This window comes from Pezoporus flaviventris, unplaced genomic scaffold (assembly GCF_033815535.1).
Source record: "Pezoporus flaviventris isolate CSIRO_AGI_PZ_B2104156 unplaced genomic scaffold, CSIRO_AGI_Pfla_v1 ptg000035l, whole genome shotgun sequence".
Taxonomy (NCBI): domain Eukaryota; kingdom Metazoa; phylum Chordata; class Aves; order Psittaciformes; family Psittacidae; genus Pezoporus; species Pezoporus flaviventris.
The window spans coordinates 10,756,027-10,780,949 of NW_026892583.1; the positions used below are offsets into that span (position 1 = coordinate 10,756,027).

At 57.0% G+C, this 24,923-nt stretch overlaps 2 protein-coding genes across 8 annotated transcripts in view; both read right to left on the bottom strand.

Moving 5' to 3' along the window:
* TXNDC16 (thioredoxin domain containing 16) overlaps window positions 1–24,923 on the bottom strand; it is a 328,598-nt gene that overhangs the window by 224,413 nt on the left and 79,262 nt on the right. The gene's annotated exons all lie outside the window — the stretch shown is intronic.
* On the bottom strand, window positions 114–14,518 carry NID2 (nidogen 2). Of its 7 annotated transcripts, none has more exons than XM_061462475.1 (22): window positions 14,315–14,518; window positions 13,356–13,664; window positions 10,273–10,505; window positions 9,592–10,004; window positions 8,787–8,936; window positions 8,465–8,710; window positions 7,976–8,176; window positions 7,585–7,803; window positions 7,206–7,349; window positions 6,744–6,872; window positions 6,513–6,656; window positions 6,302–6,421; window positions 5,968–6,204; window positions 5,112–5,348; window positions 4,753–4,974; window positions 4,444–4,613; window positions 3,498–3,627; window positions 3,157–3,328; window positions 2,502–2,659; window positions 1,809–1,932; window positions 924–1,036; window positions 114–830 (listed from the first exon to the last, which is right to left on the bottom strand). In XM_061462475.1, the coding sequence occupies exons 1-22, from the start codon at window positions 14,501–14,503 to the stop codon at window positions 820–822; spliced, it is 4,071 nt and encodes a 1,356-aa protein (XP_061318459.1). In that variant the 5' UTR covers window positions 14,504–14,518; the 3' UTR covers window positions 114–819. The 7 variants fall into 7 exon arrangements, with proteins under 7 accessions (XP_061318459.1, XP_061318457.1, XP_061318458.1 ...); XM_061462473.1 differs by having other exon boundaries at window positions 5,112–5,351; XM_061462474.1 differs by having other exon boundaries at window positions 7,585–7,806.

Consider the following 24,923-nt stretch of genomic DNA (forward strand, 5'->3'; position numbering starts at 1 on the left):
GCAGATTCCTCTTTTGTTGAGGTCCTGCCATATGAACAGCTTGCCCCTGGCTTGCTTGCTGCTTCTCCACTCTCTACCCTACAACTGAAATACTTAAAAACTAAATCCAAAGGGAAACTTAAACCAACCATTTTATTCAATTATTGTAGTAACCTAGAAAAAGTGAAGCATTACATTGTAAATGGTATTTCTGAACATGTATTGGTCTACATTGGGTAGGTCTATGAAGGCACTTAGAAGAACCAACAAGCATGAACAGACCAATTCTAGCATATTCTTCTAATATAAATACTAAAAGACATGCATTGAGGCAGTGGTGAAAACACAAGAGTTGTCTTCTGGAAAATCTTCAATGCCTTTGCCACATCACGTAACTGTTCTGCACACTGTTGGAGCACACATGGTCTCTATCTTCAGGGCTGTACATTACTTAGACCCAGCAAATACTGCATCCAAAGCTCCCTGTAGGCGCTTATTTTTTTGGCTAAAAGGACTGTTGGTCAGATTGTCAAAAATGAATCCATTCTTTGTCTAATAAATCATTTGAATAAGAAACTACATTTTAAGTTTGCTTGCCTAAGATCCACAGGACCATTTTTATTGTTTTGGTAATATATTGATGTTTTCCACTTAAAAAAATACAGTAGTAAAGACTTGAGGTATCACTTCAAACAACACTAAGTAATCTTTTGTAGAAAAGTAGCTTGCTTCATTGGCCTTCGTTAAGGGTTTCTCCCCTCTTAGTTGTGTGCAGTGACAGTTTTCTGGGTCTGAAGTTCTTTTGGGTGCAAAGATGGTTGTTTCTCGAAATAGCAGTTACTATTTCCTGGCTGCAGAGAGAAATGGGTATCTTTAGCACATCAAGCACACAGCAGCTGTTTGTTAGACAATCAAGGGTGGGTGGGTTTTGTGGTAGGTTTTACCTCCAGGGCAGTAGGGATAAACTGCAGTTATTCCATAGAGATGTGATCGCTGCTCTGGAAGATACTCATCAGTAAAGGAGCCAGTTTCCTTATCAACAGCTATCACACCATCCCTGGTGATAAGGGGGAGAAGTGCTTTACTCACCTATGAAACTTGTTTTTTTCCCCCCATCTATATACATTTAGGAACAGAGGCAGCTCAAAAGATTGGTCTGAACACTTGCAGAACAAGGGGAAATAAATTTCCCCCATAAAATCTACATCTAGTTTGTTCAGTGTCTCTTTTTGGTGATCCAGTCACACAGATGGCCTTCCAAGGAGAGATTATCTCCCTGAAGAGTCCCCTGCAAGCATGACAAGCACTTAAGCGTTTGTTGTGATTGCTATGGTTGGATCGAAGTTTTGAGAGCTTCCAGCTGGAGTGGGAATAGAGGCGAGTTCCTGATGCTGAAGGCCTTGGGTGGTGGGGGGGAAGGGAACAACTGAGGACAGAATATTTTCTTTGACTTAATCTGGATTCAGAAATGTGCCAAGCTTTAGTTAAAAACAACAACAAACCCAACCACTATTTCTGTCCCTCCTGGGAAGCTGGGGTTGCTCCTAAACAACTTCTGCACTGAGATTTACAAGCGGGTATTGATGAACGCGGCACTGCAGGAGACACTGAGTGTGCTCTGGTGAGGTTCCAGGACTTGGGGACCAGGGAGCAAGCTGGGGATATGTTTCATTTCCCCCCACTCTGGCTCAAAGGCCCTCCAAGCTGCTCACTAGCACAGCTCCACAGGGAGTGTGGAGCCTGGCGCCTGGCCACTTCGGGGAGCAGAGCCCTAGGAAATGCTCCTCAGCATTGCCAGCTGTGGGAGGGAGGGGGTTTTCTTTCCTTACCGTCTCCAGTCCGTATGGTAGAAGTGATTGGCATAACTGATGATGCTGAAGGGGTAGTTGAGGTTGTTCTGTATGACACGCCGACCCGTGCCATCAGGGAATGTGCACTCCAGATGCTTTGTTCCTTTTCAAACACAGGACAGTTATTAGGCCACAAAAATAACCCCACCAAGCATGTTCTTTGTATTCACTGAATTTTGAAACAGCTTTTCAGCCTAAGGGTGTAGAAGCAACTTATGCTGTGAGCCCCACTGACCCTGTTACACAGGGGCAGTTTGGGGCAGGACAGTGGAAGGGTGCAGAGAAGCCCACAGGTAGCAATAGGCTGAAGACATAAGACATACACAGAATTACAGAACGGTTTGGGTTGGAAGGGACCTTAAAGACCATCCAGTTCCAACCCTCTTTCACAGACAGGGTCACCTTCCACTAGACCAGGTTGCTCCAAGCTCTGTCCAACCTGGCCTTGAACACTGCCAGGGATGGGGCAGCCACAGCTTCTCTGGGCACCCTGTGCCAGTGCCTCACCACCCTTACAGGGAAGAACTTCTTCTAATATCTAACCTAAATCTCCCCTCTTTTAGTTTAAAGCCATTACTCCTTGTCCTACCCTTACTTGCATTTATACATAGCTGGATTTCTCCTCGAGGTTTGATATGTCTTGGTCTGATCTATCCTGGGTGAAGAAGTTACCTGCATCTGCCCAACAGAGCAGCTTGGAGAAGGGGTCGAAGGTCAAGCCGTTGGGCAAGCCAATGTCCTTATTCACCAGGACCCTCCTGTTGGCTCCATTGACAGTGGATGTTTCAATTTTGGGTGCCTCACGATTCCAGTCCGTCCAGTAAAGGTTGCTTGGGAAAAAAAGTACATCATGAACAATCAGATACACAAAAGGAGTCATAGGAGATGAAGAGCTTTCTCTTTGTTACTGGCTCTCTTGAAGAGAGGCCAGGTTTTCCCCTTAACAGTGCCTGAAATCTTTATTTGATTTGAAAAAATCTCTAACAGAAAACCAGAATAATGTCAAACATGTTTACGGCGCAAACTGTAGCTCCTACATGAGGGCAGGTCTTAGGAGTAGCACAGTTTGTATCACTACAGCACCCTAGAGGCACAGCTTGTGTTTTCGAACACCAGGCGTGTTTCAAAGCTTTCACAAATAATGCACATCCTGATGCTGAAACAGCAGGTTTAGCCAGATCCTGAATTATTCAGTGAAAGAGGGGGTGGGGAACAGAGCCAGTCCCTCCTGTGGGTGTGCAATGTAGGATGGGTCCTTGGCACCCCACCGAGTGTCCAGCTCTTACACCTTGCAAAGCCCTGTGTGCAAATCCGCGCTGCTGCTCACCCTCGGACAGGGTCCACCGCGATGGCCCGGGGATTGACGAGGTCTGTGTCGAAGAGCACTCGCCGCTCAGAGCCATCCAGCCGGGCTCTCTCGATCTTATCCAGGCCGCTGTCAGTCCAGAACATGGCTCGGCGCAGGTGGTCCACTGCCAGCCCCTCGGGGCTGATGAGTCCTGCCGGAGGGATGGGCATGGTCAGAGCTGCTCCTGGACCCATCACAGCGTCCTGACCCAAAGCTAAAGGATGTGAGGGCGCAGTGGGGAACCCCAAACCTGTGATGGGCACAGGCAGGCATGAGCCCTCTGCTGTGGCTTTGGGCAGGTTTGGGTGATGGGAGCACACCTGAGTTGATGATGGTCTCTGGTTCAGCACCTGGCTCCAGACTTGCCCGGCTTATGGTCCGTCCGGCCACATCGGTCCAATAGATAGTCTTCTCCCGGCAGTCATAGTCGATCCCCACCACGATGGAGCCCTGCCAGGGTTGGGAGAGGGACACAGAGTGAAATCCTGCCTGGACCACAGCCAAGAGCCTCATCCTTATCCCACCAGCCAGCACTGAGAGCTGCCCAGTGCACTGCGAGATGGAGCAATAGGGAATGACACTTCAGATCCCTTTTCCCTGGCAAACCCAACACTGATGAGCTCCTACTGCACACCCCCAGCTGAATGCTGCAGCAGAGGTTTTTAGGCCAGCTGTGGCAGGCACATACCCACATCCAGATGGGTTTGAAACCCTTTGGCTCAGGGAGAGACTGCTCCAACAGTGAAGCCAGCCCAAGGAATGACCTTTAGGATGGGGAAAGGGAATGCTTGGCGAGGTGTTTCAGTTCCCCAGGGTGCAGGGAGGGTCATGGCCCAGCTTCCAGCATTCCTCTCCCTCGGTCTGGCTTGGATGGAGATGCACATGGCCATGCTCCAAGAGGAGTCCAAGGAAGGGAAAAGGCAACTTTGCAGTAGAGACGTGCAGGATGGAAGCCTGGGGCCGGTGACCAAAGGCCAAGGGACCTCTGCAAGCACCCATGCTCCTTCCCTGTGCAGGCACCCCACATCTGTGACCTGTCCGTCTGCTCAGGGATGGCTGGAGGAAGAGGTGAGAGCACTCCTACTCCCTCCCAGTGCCACAGCAGCCAGCACAACCAATGTCCCACAAACCAACATCAACCTTCAATCAGCCTCAGACCATCAGAGTGCAGACAGAAGTGGTCCAGAGAGATGTGAAATACATCAGCCTGTTCCTAACTCCCTCCAGTGGTCCTGCACCCCAGACCCAATGCTGGAGATACTGTACGTGCAGGGAGAGCAGGGTCTTCGCCGCCTCCTTCTGCAGGTGCGTGCCGTTGAGCGGGAGGTAGCCAATTTGCTGTCCCTGAGCGTAGAGCAGAAACGTCCCTGTGGCTGGTGGGGACACATCGGGCCGGGGCGAGGGCCGGACACTGGGTGGTGCGACACTGGGGAGACCTGGCACATAAACAGGGGGGGACAGGGAGAAAGAGCATTGGCCCCATGGCTCGGTACCTGAGCAGGAACGGGGTGCAGCACTGAGAGCCTGTGCTCTGCTAAGTCGGGGGGGGGCATGTTTGGGGTGCTCAGCTCTTACATGGCGGGGTGCTGCCAGGCTCCGAGCGCGTGCCCTGGATCTCCCTGCCGCTCTCGTCCACGCACCAGCAGTACCCGCTGTCCCCATGGCACTGCAGCGGGGTGAAGTTGCCCTCCACGTTGCACTGTGGCACATACTGGTCACTGCGGGGGCTGCCCCCGTAGTGCTCCAGCAAGCTCTGCCGCCAGCGCTCACACATGGTGGGGGGCCGCTCTGTGGAGCCTGCACAGGAAGGGCGACAGTCACCCCCTGTGAGGGACCCCATGTGCAAGCCTGGGGGGACTCAGGGCTTTGCCAGAGGCCATGGTCCCCCTCTCCTTGCTGGGTGCCCCTCCATGGTGGGGTGCTGCAGCACTGACCTGGGGTCCCGCAGCGAGGCGGTGTGCTGCCTGGTGCCGTACGCGTGCCTGCGATCTCCTGCCCTGATGCATCCACACACCAGCAGTGCCCGGTGCTGCTGTGGCACTGCAGGGGCCGGTACCGACCTTCCTCGTCACACTGGGGCACATGCCCATTGCCCACAGGTGAGGGTCCTGGTGGCACCTCCCGTGGGTACAGCCGTGCATGTTCACAGGGGGTCAGCTGCTGGACGGACTCTGCTGGCAGCAAACACCCCTTAAGGCTCAGGGGGTGCCATGCAGCTCCCCTGCACCCACTTGGCACCTAGGTTTGGCCCTGCTTCTCCCATGGCTGCAGGTGCTGGGTGATGCTCTGCTGGCACCACTTGGCCTCCCTCCTTGTGCTGGGGCTGCCCTTCTCCAGGCCCCTCACCAGCCCGTGGCTGTCACCTCCATTGCAAGATGACACAGAAGGTGCCCCAATGGCCACTGCTACTATAAATCCATGGGCCAGGATGCCCTAAAGACCCAAGAGCCCCCTGATGTTCCCAACCACCCATTCAGCAGCACCCACACCTAGGCCATAACAGTGAAGCTCCCAGCTCAGTGGTTGAGCAGAGGGTCACCTCCTCTCTTTTCAGCCCCACTCTGCAGGTAGTTGGGGACAAAGTTCTGCACCCATGCGAGATGGGCAGGGACAGGCAGGGCTCTTCCTGTCCCAGCACTTTCCCAACACCTTCTGTTACAGAGCACAACAGCAGCCAGTGCTGCCAGATGCTTCCCACCAGCTGGGTGCCCACTGATCCCTTTGGGATGCCAACGAGATGCAGAAGGACCCAACCCTCCTTCCCCTCACCCGTCACGGGGAAGCACTGACCTGGGGTCCCGCAGCGAGGCGGTGTGCTGCCCGGTGCTGTACGCGTGCCTGCAATCTCCTGCCCCGCGGCATCCACACACCAGCAGTGCCCGGTGCTGCTGTGGCACTGCAGGGGCCGGTACCGGCCCTCCTCGTCACACTGGGGCACATGCCCATTGCTCACAGGTGAGGGTCCTGGTGGCACCTCCCGTGGGTACAGCCGCTCGTGCTGGCAGGGTGTCAGCCGCTGTGTGCTCCCTTCCAATGCCGGGACAGCCAAAGCAACAACAGAGTGAGGACACAAGAAGTTGCCCGAGGCAGAGCTGGGGGTATGGGGCCAGCCAGACAGCCTTACCATGAGAGCACTGGAAACCATCACCCTCATAGCCCGGATGGCACCGGCAGGAGAAGGAACCCTGAGTGTTGTAGCAGACAGCGGCTGGGTGACATGGGTTTTCGGCACACTCATCCACATCTGTGCATGGGGAAGATGAGGATCAGCCGGGACAGGGCACCCCAGCAGCTGTGCAGTAAAGGCACCCTGCGGTCCCCCCTGCACCCCATACCGGAGCAGCTGATGCCATCACCAGTGTACCCAGGGAGGCACTCGCAGGCGGGCTGGCCCCCGGCGCGGATCAGGCAGCGTGCTCGGTCCCCTGGCGCACATGGGTGGCTCCCATCCTCGCAGGGGTTGCTCGCTGGTGCCAGCACTGCGGGGATAGGAGGTGAAGGTGGCTGGGGCAAGGCCCACGGGGCACAGGGGTGGGGGAACCCCAAACCACAGGGCTGGCACTTACACACACACCGCTGCCCGTCCTCCGACAGCCGGTACCCGCTGTGGCACTCGCACCGGTAGCTGCCTGGCCCATTCAGGCAGACAGTGAAGGGCCCGCACTGGCTCAGGCCCTCTGCGCACTCATCCACATCTAGAGAAAGGGGGAGACACCACCAGCAGTGGTGGAACACCCCCATTTTGGGGTCTGGCTGCTCCTGGCCTGGGGTGGGATGTCCTGCCCCAAGCTGCCCATCTCACATCTGCCACTTTCTCCATCTCCACAACACTCCCCAAGTGTCCCCCACAGCCTCCCATCACCCTCCTTCAGTTTCCCCCCATGAATCATCCATATCCTTGGTGCAGCTCTTGAGACTGTAGGTGCTGTGGCACCTCTTGACACCCCAAATGGCAGTGGCCACCACAGTGTCCCCTGAGGGATAGGATGCACCAGCCACCCCTTGCACCCACCCACAGCCCCACTCACCTCGGCAACCCCGTCCATCACTGTGGTAGCCAGCTGCACACTCACACGTGTACTCCATCCCTGTGCCGGGCTGACAGCGTGCTGTTGCCTCACATGTGTGTGTACTGTCATGGCAGGGGTTCACTGGGGAATTCTCAGCATTGTCTGCAGGGGAGGTGGGTGTTAATGGGGCAGGAAAAAGATCTGGGGGACGTGGGGTTCCCACTCCTCCCTGGCATGGGCATCACTGCCTTGCCACAGCACCCTTGACCCATGCAGAGCCCTTGTGGCTGCAGGCCCCCAGTGCCAAAAGAATCCAGTCTCCTTTGGCTGTTTAGGGGCAACGTGAGCAGTGGCTGGCACCCTGGGGTCAGCACCTCGGGGGGGTGATGGAGCTCACCTCCTGCTGAGCCGATGTGGGCAGCGAGTGCGTAGCGCAGGACGTGCTCCTGGCTGTCATAGAGGGTGAAGGCGCGTGCCACACTCAGGCGCTGCCGGGCGAGCAGGCGGGTGTGCGGGCAGCCGGCAAAGGTGATGTTCTGCCGCAGGCGGTAGGACAAGGTCTGGTTGGCGGTGCCCGAAACCAGGACGTACTCCCGTTGAGCAGAGGATGTCACAGCTGCTTGACGGCAAGAGAAACCCCATCGTATGTGGGCGAGCAGGCTTCAGCAGAGATGCTTCTTGGATTTGGGGAACCGCAGTGGGAACGGGGTGGTTTTGGGGTGCTCCAAGCAGGGCACACAGGGATGGCGCTTGAGAAACTAAACCCGGGGTTGAGCATGGGCTCTTACCTGAGCTGGAGTAGTGGTAGAGCTCCTTGTAGGGAGCGATGTGGACAGTGGTGTTCTCCTGGAGAAATGGCACCTGGCCCTGGATGTGTGTCTTAAGGCTTAAGTAATTGTCTGCCCCCAGGCCCTCAGCTGTCTGAGTGATGTGGACTGTCTCCTCCCCAGGGTAGAAGGTCACCTCCAGGTTCTGGGTGAACTCGGCACCTGAACACGAGAAGGGAACAGGCAGCATTCAGATGTAGGATTTTTAGGGAATACATGCCCAAAGCTTCCCTGCTCCTCTGGTACACCTGTGAGGGCTCACAGCAGGGAGGTGACTGCCAGCTGAGCCTGAGGAGGTGATCGGAGGAGCCATGGGGCTGCCCCGAACCCACAGCTCTCACTACCTGCCCCACACCACACATCACCCCAGATCTGAGCAACCCACCCCATCACAAGCCATGTTCCTCAAAGCAAAGGGACTCCATGGTGCATCCCAGGTCCCTGGCTCACCAGTGATGCTGAAGCCATTCTCGGAGCTGGGTTCCTCCAGGGCAAAGAGCCATGCGAAGAGCCCGCCGATGGGCAGGAGGGGCAGGAGGGCGCGGGCAGCGGGCTGGGGCACCCCGCTGATGGCTGTGTAGGTTCGGCCATCACTGCCCACGATGTATGCGTGCAGGTCGACGTCCTGGAAGCGGACGGATGCCCGTCCCACCGTCAGGCTCCCGCTCACCTTCCCGTTGAGGCGATGCACAGCCCCTGGGTAGGGAGATGGGCACCCCTGGCAGTGGCCACCCTGGCACAGGATGCCCGTCCCCACCGCTGCCCCACATACCTTCAGGCAGGCACTGCCGGCCATTGCCATAGTAGGTGGCCCGGCAGTGGCAGCAGACACCGGTGGCGTAGTCAGTGCAGAAGGCGTGCGGGGAGCAGCGTTCGTGGTGCTGGGCACATGTCTCTCTGCTGGCTGCGCTGTAGGTGAACACTAGGGCCAAGGGGAAAGGGTTGGGGACATGGTGACAAAGCCACCCCTCATAGGGGGTGGGCACCTTGCCTCTTTAACCCAAAACCACCGTCAACACTGTTGGGAGACAGGCCAGCTGGTGACCCCAAAAGAGCTTCCCAGGATGCACAGGGAAGGCTGAGGGGGTTGAACCTGTTGCCTGATTTCAGGCAGCTCTGACAGAACGCGAGAGATCGAGTTCCTGCTTATTTCTGGGAGACAGCAGCCCAGAGACAGGGCTTTGCTCCTGCAGGCACACGCCACAGTGGCTCTCCAGCCCACTCAGCAGCGGTGGGGGCACAGGGCCAGCCCTGGCCCCATGCCAGGACCTGTCCCCTGAGCTTCCTGTGCTCCAAGCTTCCCTCCTCACAATGTGGGGCAGAGCAGCAGCAAACCCAGCAGGCAGGGATGTATGGCGGACAGGGACATATAGCTCCGGCAGCCCCTTGGCAGCAGGATTTGGCTGGGAGGAAAGGAGCTAGAAGGGCAGCAGCTTTGGAGGGGCAGTGCCAGCCCACACTACCTCCAGCCCCAGCTGCTTGGGAAGAGATGAGCTTGCAGCAAAGAGGCGTTTTTTAGGGAGCCACCGGCCATGAGATGTCCCCACTCGGTCATCGGAGGGGCTGTGTCCACTCACCATCAGGGTTAAAATGCACGTCTTCCTCCACACCGACACCGTGATGCCCAGAGCTGTAGGAAGAGGGGTTGGCAGAGTAGCTCCGCTGGGCACTGCCATCCACACTGGGGTGCAGCCGGCGGCTCTGCTCCTGCCCCAGGGATGCAGGCAGCCCCTTGGGGACAATGCCCTGCAGTGTGGGGGCACGGGGTCCATGGTCAGGATGCAAGGTGTCCGAGCTGTGCTGTGCCAGCAGCTCCATGGATGTGTGGTCAGCACGGCTGTAGTGGTCAGCACGGCTGTAGAGTGTGCGGGTGTAGTCGGCACTGCTGGATGCATGGCGTACAGGCACAGCTCCTGGCTCCACATGCTCTAGTGGTGCCACACTGCCCACGTGGAAGACCCACACGCCTGGTACCCCCGTGTTGCTCTCCCTGCAGAACAGCAGCACACAAACACATCCATCACAGCCATGGTGGAAAACCCACCCCGAAGGTACCGGCCCTGCTTCACGCCACCCCTCCCGGGATCACAAGCACAGCTCCCAAAAAGCTTCTGTGCACATGGAGCTGAGGCCCCCACCTCAGCCCATCACCCCAGACTGCGTCCCTTCTTCTTCCAGCCTTCCAAAGGCTCTGAGGGCTGGGAGAAGGTGACCCCAGTCCCCCTGCCCACCCCACACGGCCCCCAGATACCACGCACCGCTCCAGGTTCCGCAGAGCCGGCTCGCTGCTGGCCAGGCTGTGGAAGAGCCCATCCCTCTTCGGGTCATCGCCATCCCCCCAGCTGAAGCCCACCCTGGCCGGCAGCTCCAGCTGGACATTGTACGACTCCTTGGGCCGCGTCCCCAGGAACTGGAGGCCGCCCTCAGGGTAGAGGAAGATGGCATAGGTGTCCTCATCATTGTAGGCTATGACTGCCTGGAAGGTGTTGAGCTGCCAAAGGGACAGCAGGACAGACAGACGTCAGGGAGGGGCAGGATGCCAGCAGAGGACTGAGACAGGGAAGGGGACCAGGGATGTGAAAGGCAGTTCCCCACACACGACATTGCATAAAAGTGTCCCGAAAGAGCCCTTCAACAGCCTGCAGAGAGACCTCCTGGGCAAGGGCAGGAGCAGGGGCTGCTTGCACATGGCCAAACCCCAGTGCGATGTGCTGGGAAGGACACTTATCATCCTCCACAAGAGCCCATGACAGAGCCAGGCCACCCCCTCTCAGCTGCATCAGTGCAGGGGTGTCCCTTGGAACTGTCACCAGGGAGGTGACAGCCCTGTACCATGATGCCCGGAAGCATCCCTGGCCATGTAACCCATGCACCAGGCTGGTGCACTGCAGCTTCCTTACTCCCATCCTCCACCTCCTATCCTGCCCCTGACACCAGCAGCCCCTCTCCATCTCATCAGCACCAGAGGAAAACCTGCATCCCTCCCCCCGCTTCCCTCGAGAACAATTTTAGCTTGGTTTCCTCAGGAAAAAACATGCATGTGCTCCCGCCTTCCCCACACCCATACATCCCGCTATAGGCACACTGGCTGCCTGCCGTGCCAGCCCTGTGAGCCTTGGGGCCACGCCAGCCCTGAGTGAGGCTGTGCCAGGGAGTGGGACCACAGCAATAACCCATGGGTGGACAGGCTGCAGTGAGCACAACCCTCATGAGCCACATCGTGGTTGCCCCAAATGAGGGGAAACCAATGCTTACAGCATTTGCACCAACCCCCCACTCCACATCGGTCCTGCTCTCTGATTCAATAAATATAAGCACATAGCAGCAGCAGCCCTTCTCCATGAGCTGCAGGGAGCAGCAAGCAGGGAATGTGCCTGACTAAAGGAAAAATGATTAAAATCCCATTTTCACCCCCAGAGCAGCAGGTACGGGAGTGGGGACTCCCCCCACATCACCCCCCAGCCCAACCCTGCCTGTCCTTGCAGCACCAGCCCCAGTTTTGGGGTGTGGGGCCCCCAGGGCATCGCAAGGTTTCCTGGCAGCCCCGCAGGATATAAAGAGCCTTGTTGTGTGCGTCGCACACTTGGGCATTCAGAGACCCCGTGCAAAGGCGGCCAAGAGCTGGGGGGGACAATCCCCCCCTTGGGGCTGGATTCCTCCCCCACGCAGCCAAATTGCAGCGGCAGCTGCAGGGCTCATTTTGCCTTGTGGTGGGCAGTAAGGGGGGAACCAGGGGGTGACTCTGATGTTCTGGCACTGTGGGATGCAGGGCAAAGACAGGGAGGTCAGGCCCCAGTTTGTGGCTGACTGCTCCCGGCAAAGAGCTGCAAAGGGCAAATTCCAGCCCAAAGGGCAAGTCTTGCTCCTGCAGAAGAGGGGTCAGCTCTTGCCCTGCTCCCGCAGCCCTGGCAAGTGTCACTGCAGGGAGTAGGAGCATGATCTTAAGGTCCTTTCCAGCCCTAACCATTCCATGGGCCTATGTCCCCAAGGAAGGGGATGGGGGAGCCTCTAACCCCCCAGGCTTAATCCAGGTTTCTGCTTGTGATGCTCAAAAAAAGATGAGTGGCTACTTTCCAAAGCAGGAAGTACAGGCTTCGAAGTCAGTCCTTGTTCTGAGCAGCAGGAAGGCAGATTTCAATAAATGGCATGTTGGGTAAGAAAAAAGTGGTTTGGGGGGACCTTTCTAGCAGTTTTTTAGCTTTTTAGCTAAGAGGGGATTCAGCAAAGGATGAGCACAAGCTGCATTTCAGTGGGTCTTGAATGAAGCCTTCCCTTTCCTTGTTTCCAAGCAAGACCAGTTTCCTTTTAAAACCCGAACCAAATTCTCAGAGAGGAAAAACAACAATCAGGAAGAGGAGGCTGCATTTTTGATGGCTGCAAGGTCGCTGCGAGGCCCCTGATGGCATCTCTTCAGCTGCTTTCCCAAGTTTTAAATTAAAGGAAAAAATGTGCGTTGTTTCCTTCCAAACCTCGTTTTCTTCCCTGCTTGGCTTCACTCTCAGCAACCCGCTACCAAAGGGCCCCGGATCAGGGGGCATAGCGGCAGGGACAGCTCCTGGTGGCTTGTGGGGATGTGGTGGCTGTTGATGGGCTTTGGGTTCAGCCCAAAGCGGTGAGAGCCCATCACCCATGGCACAGCTCTGGGTGCTCATCACAGGAGTTTTCCTCTTGCAGCTCTTCGTATTCAGCTTGTTTCAAAAAGCCCATCTTGCCAGCAGAGCATCACCGTCACCTCCTCAGCACGTCATCAGCCTAAGGTGACAGTTCATGCCCTAGCAGCAGCTCCGTAGTTTTCAGGGAAAGGCAGCGCTGGAGGTCCACCCACCAAGAGGTTTATCAGCCCATGAGAGGAGAGCACAGGTCATCTCCCGACCTGGTGAACACATACAAGCTTGTTTTCCAGACACAAAAATCAACCCACAGTGGAAACTCTGAACCTGGTTCCTCACCAGCAGTGTTATCAACCTGCAGGCAGAAGGAAGGAGCAGCCCCAAGCCACCAGAAGCAAGATGGGTGAACCACCAGCTGCCCCTGGCCCAACTATGCCCTGCAAATCCAGAGCCACTGGCACTGTAAGCAGGGAAAAGCCTGAGCAGTTTCAACCATGGAGTTGAAGGCAACCTCTAAACCTCTTCTGCCCATCAGCAAAGCTGACAGATCCACCACTGCTGCAGCTCTGAACAGAGGAGAAGCTCCATGTCTTCCCCAGTGTTCATCCAAGGCTGGATCCACCATCCAGCTGCCCAGAAAGATGCGACAGCATTTTGGGTGCTACACAAGGAAGACTTATCCTCCCATGACAGGTAAGGATGGGTGTCCAACCTCAGCCTATTGACCTCACCTTCCTGGAGGGCTTGGTGTCCTGTGAGAGCTCCTGGTAGGCTCCCACGTCCTCCCAGGTGGCGATAAATGCATTGGTAGGCAAGAAGGAGCCGGTGGTGTGGGGGAACCCAGCCTGGATATAGCCCACAGTCTGGTCCAACACGTCCGGAGAGTTGTCTTGCCGATAGTAGATGTTCCCTCTGTCTCCGGAGGTGTCGAGGTCAGCCAGGAAGGGAGCAATGACAGGGAAGTCTGTGGGGAAATCATCATCCACGTACTGCGTCTCCCTGGGGAAATCCTGGGTGGAGATGACCCCGTTGGTCCCCACCTGCAGAGAGAGCGTTGCAGGGTGCTCAGGGGCAGCAGAGGCACCTCAGCCACTGTCTCCCTGCCATGTCCCTCCCTCCCTGCTGGAGCAGGGCACAGGGCTGAGGGCCCTAAGGCCGCGTGGCCCCATCCGCCTAGGGAAAAAAACAAAGACCCCTGGCTTTTCCATCCCCCAAAGAGCTGCAGCTCAGGGGCTGCCCCAGCTGCAGCCACGGGGAACAGCTGCAAAAGAGAAAGCCCTCTTGTTCCTCTGCAGCCAGAGACACCGGGCATGAGGTGGCAGGAGCGCGGTGGAGGGGGGAAATAGATGGAGAAAAGGGATGCATGGAGGAAAGTCACGTGCGGTGGTGGAGGCAGCAAAGACACACATGGAAGGGTGGGGAGAAGCAGCAAGAGGAGATAGATGTGCAGGCTGGGGAGGAAGGGGGTGAGCGGGAGGAGGGATGGAAAGACAGAGCGGTGAAGAGATGGGAAGAAGGAGAGAAGGCGGGCCAGGGGCATGGAGAGGAATGTGGGAAGTTGGAGAGGCAAGGAGGGATAGAAGGAGGGAGGTATAGGGATGGGAAGTATGAGAAGATGGAGGGCAGAGGGAGATGATGGAGAGGAGGAAGGGGTCCGGGGGTAAGAAGGGCAGGGCCAGCCGGGACTCACGTAGAGGCGGCGGGCAGCGCGGCCGTAGAGGCGCGGGGCAGGGCGGAGCGGCACCCCGGGCGAGCTCTCGTCGTCGCCGGGCCGCAGCCGCGCATCGCCACGGGCTGGACCGTGCGGCAGCAGCCCCGGGCGGGGCAGGGCTGCCCCCACCGCCAGCGCCGCCGCCAGCACCGCCGCCAGCGCCCGCATCCCGCCGCCGCCGGCCCACGGGACACCCCCGACGGCGTCCACCGCACCCGACGGGGCGAGCCGGATCTGAGCGAGGGAGCAGCGCGGAGCGGACCCGACGGGGCAGCCCCGACCCGGCGGAGGGAACCGCTGCCGCCGCGGCCGGACGGGGCGCGCCGCCGGCGGGGCGGGTCCAGACCGCGACCGCGCTGCCATTGGATCCCCCGGCCCCGGCCCCGACCAATAGGGTCTTTCCCCAAAATGCGCCTCGGGCTCAAGCCCACCTCCCACTGCCACCACCCCCCACCCCCCCCCCCCACCCCCTCCGGGCTGGGTACCACGGTGGCATCCCGGGAGATGGCATCGTCCCCGGGGCCCTGCATCCCCCGCCGGGTGCGGCGCCCACGGAGCCAGGCCCGCAGCCAAGGGGGCAGGGGCCGGGACGTGGGCGAGAGGCCCTGGCCGCTCCTCACTCGCTCCCCTCGGATCCCGCTCCCTGGAGCCGGGCAGAAACGTGACTCCTTATCCCCAGAGGACCGAGGGGGGAATCCGGGGACACGACGACTGGAACAGCCACCCGGCCAAAATATGTCATGCAGCTCAACTGGCAAGCTGTCAGCGAGCAGATGCAGCCGTGGGCTCCCCACGCATACACGACAGCCTGGGCGCAGGGTTGATGGAGTTTATCCACCCCCAAACCATCATCCCCACCCAGAGAGGTCGAGGACAGGAGGGGTTCCCTGCCTTTGGGTTGGGAGCACCCACAGTGATGGAGAAAAGGACAAGCGCAGATCCAGGGACCTGGACTCACTGAGTACTCCTGGAAATCCAGTCTGGGAGCAGCCAAAAGCTCTGCTCTATCTTCCTGAAGCACTTCCCGCTTCCCTGGCTCCAGGCCAGTGTTCGTATCACATCTGTCCCAAAATGTATACATGCCCGAGGAATGCCAGATAATAAGGAGAGAAGTGTCAAACCCTGTAGGCTGACGAGAGAAATAAATCAGGGACACTTTCATGGTATTCCCCGTAGGAATCTTCACAGGGGGAAGCAGCTGGATGCCCACTGCCCCATCCCTGTTGCAGTGACAGGGATTTGTCACTGCAGCCCCGGTTCCCTCCTGCAAGCTGCCGCATGCCGGGCATCCTGGAAAGCAGCTCCCATCCGTGCCGGGGCAAAGCTCGTTTGCAATCCTGTCTGTCCTGGCAAGTGTGGCCTTGGGGGCCACATCTGGACAGGCTGCACCCCCTTGGCTACAGTCAGCTGGCCGGCTCCGGCCCTTGGAGGGAGACGCCTCGCCTGGCCATGGAAAATCATTAGGGCTTGGAGCAGGGCTCAGGCCAGCTGGATGCGGTCTGCAGCCTTCGAAGAGCTCTCCGTGCCAAGAAAATGGCTTTCATTTGAAGCTCAAACACCTCCAGGGGTCTCCAGGGAAATCAAGCACTGCAAGGAGCCGGCAGCCCCTCTTCCTGGTGAGACCCCAGCTGGAATGTCCCTCCCATGGGGAACAGAGGCATTTGGTTGCATCTCAGAGGTGGTGATGGGTGGGTGAGGACCAACAGACACAGCCTTGCTGCCCTTTTGGGATGCTCGAGGGCTACTGAAAAAACAAAAAGAGGCATCCCTGCAGGGATGGAAATGTTGTAGTTATAAATGTCTGGCTGCTGCAAGGGAAGGACCCGGGGGGATTTGATTTGCAAGCTGCTACAGCTGCTGTCCTCAGATATTTCTTTAAGACACTTATCTTCAAGTGCATTCTTTAAGGGATAAATTACCTTGGGTCTTCAAGGGAGGAGCTGCTGCCCCCGTGAGTTCCCCACACCGAGTCAGCCAGTTCTGCCCCACGCCTAGGAGAAAAGGGCCCCATGGGCCCCGAGGACCCTTTGCCATGTGGAAGGGGCAACTGCCAGGAATTCACCACAGGCTTTAAGATTCTAAAAATGCTTTTTACCACCCCCTCAGCAAAACTGGTACCAGTCAGTTAAAAAAAAGAGGCAGCTGGGAAGAGCTGGAGTCATGCACTGACCTTGGGAGCAGAATCCCTGGAAAGAATGGCTGGGACCCTCAAACTGTGAGGATGGGTATGAGGACAGGTATGAGGACACAGATGGAGGTGAGGATAGGGATGGGGATGAGGATGGGGATGGGATCAGGGTTGAGGATGGGGATGAGGATGGGGATGGGAACTGTTATAGGGATGTGGATGCAGATGAGGATGGGGATGCTGATGAAGATAGGGATGGAAATGGGTATAGGGATGGGAACAGGGATGGATATGAAGATGAAGATGGGGACAGGGACAAGAATGGGAATGGGAATGGGGATGAAGACATGGATAGGGATGGGGACGGGGATATGGATGGGGACAGGCTATGCTAGCCCACTCCATGTGCTGCAAAAGGAGGTGCTTGCAGGGACTGATCCCTGTAATCACTTCCATGTGCCTCAGCAGAGCCTTTGCCCAGGGTGGGATTAGTCCTTCTCATAGCTTGGGCATTAAAAAAAAGAAATCAATAGGCATTTACTTGGTGGCATTTGGGGCAGAAACAGATGTGCTGAAGTTGGAGGATGCTCTGGGGGGGGGATCCAGCTGGACGTAGAAGCCCCACCACCATGGACACTCACCACTCCCTCTGCTAAAATGGACAAACCAGGACAAACCAGTCACCCCCCAGCAGCCCCGCGGTTGGATTCCTGCCAGATGTGACTGCTGTGGGGGGGCCATTAATCCCCATCCTGCTGAAGGCTCGCATTCACCCTGGGCTCCAATGAGGATGAGGAAGGGCAGGCGAATCCCTGGCTCAGAGGCTGTTCTAGGCAGGAAATCCCAGCAGCCTCTTCCCGAAGGCCTGTCAGCCCCGGGGTTCTGCAGAGATAAGGGAAGCAGCAGGAAACATGCATCTCTCCTGGGGCGGTCAGGAAAGGAAACTTGATTCCTGGTGACCAAAGCGGGGTTGGGGACTGCAGCAGAAAGCAGACACGTGCACTGGGATGCTTCAGTGCTTTGGGATGTCAGGCAGGAGCAGGGGTGGTGTGGGGCTGGGGTAAGAGCAAGGCTTCAACCAGCTCCAGCATGGCAATATCCCGTTGCCAGCTGGGTTAGTGGGTCACTGTAATAATGCCCTCGGAGCTTTTGTCCTCCTGGTTATTGGAAACCAGTCCTGCTAGAGGCTGGGCTATTTGGCAGGGAGGGCAACAAGCTGGTGCCATAAACATCCTTCTGGTTTGGTTCTCCTGCAGGGAAGGGCAGATTGCTGATCTCCTTGGATCAGCATACGCAAGTATTTTGGCCTTATGTCCTAAGAAAAAAGAGACGTCTAATGGGGGTCATCCCCCCTACCTTAATAGTTGGAATCTGCTGGATAATTTCAGCCAAATCTGACAGTAGTGTCTCTGAGGGCCCATAAGACCTGACAGAAGAAGAAGAGTCTCTATGAGCTGCCCTCTTTCCTGCAAAGCTGGGCACAGCCTCAGGTTTGAGCTCAACCCTTATGAGCCATCTGAGAATACACAACAGATGCATGGCTGGGGTGAGCCCAGCTTGCTGGCAGCAGGAACAACCTCTACGTTGTGTCAGGGACAAAAGGGGAATCACTGGGTGGCCATGGTCCTCCCATGGGGTGTCTGCTTCCCCTTGGGCCATGTCGAGATATCCCTCCCAGTGGCTTCATCCATGGGTCCATAGCTCCTGGCTGGCCTTGCTGCTTTCCCTGTGGCTGTTTCCTTTCCTGGGAGCATCCCACTGGGTGCTGACAGCAGGGAAGCGATGGCAGCAGGGCAGATTCCCACCAGCGCAGTACCAGGCTCTTGACATTTCCATTTTTGGGAACAGTTCTCATTAACTTTGGGATCACTTCTTTGCACCAGCTTCGCTCATGACTCACCGCCTGCTCGCCCTGGCCCACCACTCCTGCACGTGGGGACACCCTTCTCCAGTCTGGCCCAGGAGGTGCATCAGTTGCTCAGGGGCATCATCAAGCATGGGTCTGGAGGTCACTGAGGTGCAAGAGCACCCACCAGATGCCCAGCCATCCCAAGCTACTCTTCTGCTCCTAGGGTTTCTGTCATGGGCTCAGCAGCCTGCAGCTCCTGGAGGGTGTCCACCCATGCTCCAGATGATTTCCATACATGGGTCCATCACATATGCTCCATCTGTAACCCAACACAGATATTCCTGCTCAAGGTATCAAACGTGTTCTGGGAGAGATGTTGTCCTTGCAGAGAGCTGGGAAGATGGGGTGCTACATTACAGGTAGGTCCATAATATAGAAACCCAAGGTTTTTATAGTTTGAGGACGGTTTCTTGGCCCTGGGCAACTCAGCTAAAGCAGAAGTGTTGGAAAGTGGCTTGGTGCATGGAGAGGAGAAATAATCAAGCTGCTACTCTAAAAGGCAAGATAGCAAGTGCTTTCCTGGCTGAAAAGGTCGTGGAGCTTGGATCTCCCAGCACCCCAGGGAGCTGGAGACTCCTGGGATGGAAACATCACTTCCATGTGGAAAAGCTTCCTGTGGCATCTGGGACACAGCCCAAAGGACTGACCCAGGTTTTAGAACGTATTTTAAGACATAAAGGTAAAGAAAAGTTGTGGGATTTTTTAATCTCTGGGCTCTCCTTCCTTCCTTCCTCTCTCTAAACACCGCTGCAAAGCTGGTTTTGGTACTGCAGGTGCAGGATGAGCGCACCGAGCCCTGGGAGCTCCCTGTGCTGGGGGCTTGGCACAGAGCTCACAGGGAGCTTGCAAGCGCGCCTGACGCTGACTGATTCCTGCGCACCGTTCCCGCAGGATTAGCCACAAGTTCCTTATTTGGTCCGGGCTCCAGCAAACTCCCTGGCAGAGGGGATCTCATCTGCCGGGAGAGCAGCCCGGATGGGTTTGTGCTGGGGCTGAGAGCATCCGCCGGGATGGCAGGGAGGGAGCGTGTTCACAGCAGAGATAAAATCAGTCCATGCTCTGGTGCTTCCGGGGGGGTCTTGTGTTTTTGCTGCAGCACAAAGAGCAGCAGGCACAGGTTGCCTCTCCCCATCACCCCCTGCAGGAGGTCCAGCCCTGCCCCATCCCAGGGATGTGTCTGGCCCCTGATACACACTGACTGAGCTGACGCAGCTTTGAGACACTCCCTGGGTGTTTAGACCCTGAAGCAAGGGTCCTCTGCAGAATGAGGCTTTATTTGCTGCATGGGTTAGGTGGGGGGTGAGCAGGGAGTCTTGGGGAAGCTGTGACCCTGTGGCTTGCACTGCAAGCATTGTCAGAGATGGGGTCCAGGACCTGGTCAGCCCTTGCTCTCCTCTCAAACAGCCCTTCCCATGGCTCTAACGAATCCAAGGCTCTTCCAAAACTTCTCTCCAGCTCATCCCTCCTCGCCTGACCCCCTCGGGCCTCCAGCCCTGACCCCTGCAGCATCCGAGCTCCAGGGTGACTAATCCCAGCAATTAGCCCCGTTCCCTGCATTTATCTGCTTCCTGCCTTTGTCTCCCCCGACAGCCTCTCTGAGCAAATAAGCCACATTTTCCTGGCTCTGGCTCTCCCACCAGCCTTTGTGCCGCAGAGCCTCTCTGAGCTGCATGAGGAGGCTATTCTCACCCGACACGTGTCCCTTCTGCCTGCTGTGATACAAACGGTGACCAAAATAAGCACCCAACAGTGCTGAGGTCACCCCAGCCGCAGCAGCGGATGGAGGCAATAGGATTTGTTCTTTAAATTGAAGACTGATGCAGACCCAGGGGCATTTCATGCTAAAAGGGATTTTAGGGCTGAGCAATCTGTCTAAATGGGGACAGAGCTCTTGGGTTAGTTGAAAATTCAATGGGAAATAGTGGAACACATGGGCAGCACATCTGGGAGCTGCCTTCTCCACCCAGCCTGCTCCTTGGGACAGGCTGTACATCCACAGGGGAGCTCAGTGGGCCCGCTGAATTTTGGAGGGATGTGAGCACTCAATGTGTAGGCTTCACCAGGGTCCCACGCTAATGGAGCAAATCAGGCTGCTTTAGTTGATAGTTTTTTTCCTTTTTTTTTCCTTTCCTGCTATTCCCACCCCCCCTTTTAAGGATCCATCTCCCCTTAAAGTGAGCTTCAGAACCATCCAGAATATGGGCTGCTCTGCAGCAGGTCTAACCCTGGCGAGGGCTGTCTCCTTTGGCTTGGGCTTCTTGGCTGCTTTCACACTGGTGTGGGTTCATATTTGCTCAGGACGTGTGTCCCTTCCCCTCAGCAGCTGGGGTGCTCCAGTGGGTGAGCCCAAAAGGGGATCTCTCCTCTGGCCTGGGAGCTCTGTGGAGAGCAGGAAAAGGGGGTAGGGCAGGAGCTGAGGGGTTCTCATACAACACCACACAGGAAGCTGCATCCGAGGAGCTGCAGCTGCAGCACATCTGGCCCGGGGTGCAGCTCCCAGGAGGATGGCGCTCACCCCTCTGCAGCAGCTGCGGCAGCCTCCGATCCAAGTAAACCCCTTCGCTGGCCCCGGGCCGGGGAGCAGAGCCAGGGAAACACCGCAAATCAAGGGAAAGAAAGCGAATAAAAACCCCAACGATTTGCGCCCGGATCGCTCCCTGGGTGTAGCGCGCGGCACCGCTGCAGGGACCAGCGGGATAGGACGGGACGGGACAGTGGCGGCCACGGAATGGAGACGGGACGGGGCGGCCGGTGCCACCCCCGGGACAGCGACCCCGCCCGCGCACCGGAGCTCAAGGGACCGGAGCGACAAGCGCGCCTGGACCGCCCCCCCCCGGCTGGCATTCGCTATAGGCGCACCCCAGCACCCGAAACCATCCTCCTTTCCCTTCTCCCCCTCACTCCCTGCCAGGGCTCATTCCCACCCCGTCTCACCCCCGATGCTCTAGGCCCCCCTCCCATCGCCCCCGGCAGGATCTGCAGGTGGAAGTGTTTTGAGCAGACGACCCATGACTCGCCCTTTCCCAAACACTTTCCTTTCTTGTTCCAGTCATCCCACGCCTAGGCCCAACCCTGCCCTGGGCTTTCTGGGTTTGTGCAATGGGGGAAAGAAACATTGCTCCACCGCCTTCTCCTTGCCCAACGTCTTCCCACCCTGGGGCTGCTTTCTTTCCCCCCTTTGGCAGACCTGGCAGGATGTGGTCTCAACGGGGTGCCAGAGCTCCTGAAGTGCAGCAGGAGGAGGTGGCTGCAACACCTGGACCCACTGACCCCATGAGCCAGCAGCTCTCTCAGCGTTCTGCAGATTTCCTGGCTGGCCAGGGTTATTTTCTCCTCCAGGTGAGCTGCAATAACACAGCTGGAAGCAGTCCGGAGGGTTTCTCCTGCCTGGGTCACCTGATGACTCAGAGCAGGTCCGTATTCCCAACTTGAAGGGACCGTGTGCCCAAGCAGCCCCTCCCTAAAACCTCCTCTCCCAGGGACACTATCACAATCGGGATGAGGGGACATGGAGACCAGCCCTGCCAGGCACTGGGTTGTGCCAGCTGCCACTTCTGTTTCTACCTGCCAAATTAAATGAGGGTGTTTGGGCACGTTTAAGATGCTCAGTGCATCTTCCCAGCAAAGAAACCCCATCATCCCAGGAGGAAAAGCACCAGGGTATCATATACTAGGGTGCTCCCCCTCCCCACACCCTGAGATCCCCTGGGTGCAGGACTCTGGGTTGCCTCCCTGACATGTCATCACATCATCTGGGCCATGGGAGCACACCCTGCCCATGTGGGGGGAGCTGTGAATCCCAAAATCCTGCTGCCTGGAAAGAGTGAAAGGCTGAAAGCCTGGTGGGGAAACCGGAGCTGGGAAAGACGACTGGGAAAGGACACCGGGGAGGGGAAGGTGATGCCCTGCTCCCATCTCTGGAGGGACAGTGGTCCCGGGGAAGTGGAGCAGGGCTGGGCTGGGTGATTGAGCGCTCCCGCGCAGGGAGGTCGGCTCTTCTCCACAGGACCCTCCCAGCCTTGTTTGCTCGACATGCAAATATCCACCAAGAGCTGCCAAAGCCGCCTTCCCCGTTCAGCAGCATCCTTCCATCCGGCTCCCCAGCACGGCGCTGCCTGCCAAAACCCTCCCCGTCTAACGAGCTCTAAATTAGGTTATTGAGACACCGCTACAAACACTTCCAAAGCGAGCACTGAGCTGGAGGAAGGTGAGAAAATCGCAGCACGGCCACCGCGAGCCGTGCCGCTGATGAAGAGCAGACGGACATGGCTTCTTTAGGCAGCGGCGGGGCTTCGGGAAAAGCCGGGCTAGGCGATAACAGGGCTTGGCGGTAAAGCAGGCACCCGCTCGCCACCACCCGGCTGGCAAGGAGAAGCAGTATGGGGTCAGCGAGAGTGTTGGAAAAAAAAACCCAACCCTTGAAATTCCTTGTGGATGCTTCATTTTTTTCCAGCTCCTCATTGTGTTCTGGGGTTTGTGGCGTGCTGCTTTTTCTTCCGCTTTGGGTTGTTTTTCTGCTGGCTTTTTTTTTCCCCCTCTCCACCAGGAATGTGACCGGCAAGAAGAGGGTCACGTCGGAAGCGTGACGAACAGAAGGGATTCGTCATGCGTGGCAATGAGACTTTCTTAAAGTCTCTTTCCCCCGGTCAAATAGCTGCAATTTATGCAAATGAACTAAAAGAAGAGCTAAACAGGGACTCGGTGTATCCCACTGCCCACACTGGTTTCTCTGTCAGGGGAGATGAAGGAGGGTGATGAGTCTGAGGTTATGCTCCCGGCTGCACACCTACCCTAGCCCCAAGCCTGGCTCTACTGGAGGCCGCATCCCCTTCCGCAAAGAAGGACGGTCACCGTGGCCTGCCATGTTCAGCGTCAGACCTTCCAGCAGTAGGGAAAGAGCTGGGAGTAGGTGAAAAGCATCCCCCAGCCGCTGCTGGGCTGAGTGGCATCTCCCATGCACACAGCCGGAGGCATGGCTGGACCAGGAGATGGTCCCAAAAAGCCTTCTCTCTCCCAGGCTTTCCTCATCACCCCGGTACAGAGGGGTGTGAGGATAGGAACAGCAGTATCACCTTGTCCTTTGAGGTTTCCAGGCAGCTGGTGCGTCTGGGGCAGTACCCGCTTCAAAAGGGCTGGATTTTGTCACAGTTCCTCCTCCTCCTCTCCCCAAGCAACCCATTTCTGCTGAATTTGGCCTTCTGGCTTTGTCTGTCTGGCAGGCTGGTGGCTGATGAGGGACTTCCCCACAGTGGAGGGGGAGCCCAGCACTTCGGTCTCTTCCATATCAGAGCAGACTGGCAGCAATGTTCCGTGTATGGGAGCCTGCAGTATCATCACTTCACAACAGCAAGTCCCTGGGACCCACCATGCATGGGTGATGGGGAGCAGAATCCCCCAGCGCCCTCAGTGCAGGAACGAAAGCAAAGCCCAGGCATTTAATTTGGAGAGACAGCTCCTGCAGACAGAGGCAGCTTGCCTGGGACAGGTTTTTGGTTCAAGTGGCAGGTTTCTGCTTTCAATCAGAAGGAGTGTAGATGCTCTGCCCATGTGCAAGCCTCAGCCTGGGTTGAGGACTGTCCTCCCAGCTCTTGGGAATTGGTAAATGAGCTCTCTGGCACTGCTGGGCTCTCCTTCCTAATCTTCATCCTGGTGAAAACTAGAGAGATCCCACCACATCCTCCCTCTGCTCAACTGCCAGGATCAGCCCATAAAGAGGATCCCAGCACTTGGAAAAAGGAGTACATCCACCGGGGCACTGTCAGGCTGCCTGTTTGCCCTCCCCAGCAGTCTCCCTGGCTCTTCATCTGCAGGGAGCTGACAACAGCCACAGGTCCAGGGTGCTGGGCCTGCTAAAGGCAGCAGTGGGGGTGTTTTTGAGGCACTGGCTAGGAGGATATTTTTTCTCTGGGCAGGCTGAATTTCTTCTTCCCGGGGCCCCAGGCAGGAGCCAGTCACTGGATTCTCATTCAGCCCTAGCGAAGGCAGCACTTCCACACTGCACGTGTGTAACCACTGCACCACAAGTAGTTTTATCTCGATTTCTTTCAGAACTGGAGTTCTCATCGGCACAGAGCACCAGCCACAAACAGTCCCTGCGCTCTCTGCTGGAGAAGTCACCAGCTCTATTCAGATAGCGTGAGAAAGGGAGCCCATCACTAAATCACACCAGGGCTGGTGCCTTGCCTCTTAGAGTTCCTGTCACACCCCTCCTGTCATCTTGATACTTTCCTGTGCTTCCTGTACTCCTCCAGAGTAGTAAAAAGGGTCCTGAAAGCAGACAACCATGGTTTCATGCTTATTCATCGTCACATGCGTACTGATAGCTGCGATATGTGTTGTGCTGTTGCGTTTCTGTGGCTAGAAAGGCCACTTCTTTTCCTGGAAGAAGCTTCCGGGGCTTCTTCTGGAATTTGCTACCAGGATAGTGAAGTGCTGACAGGGCACAGAGAGGCTGGGAACCCTGTAATGGGATTCTCAGCAGGGTACCACTGCACGGCCAGCATGCTGGATAGGCTGCAGGTAGAAGCGGTGCCTGGTTAGGTTGAAGGCTC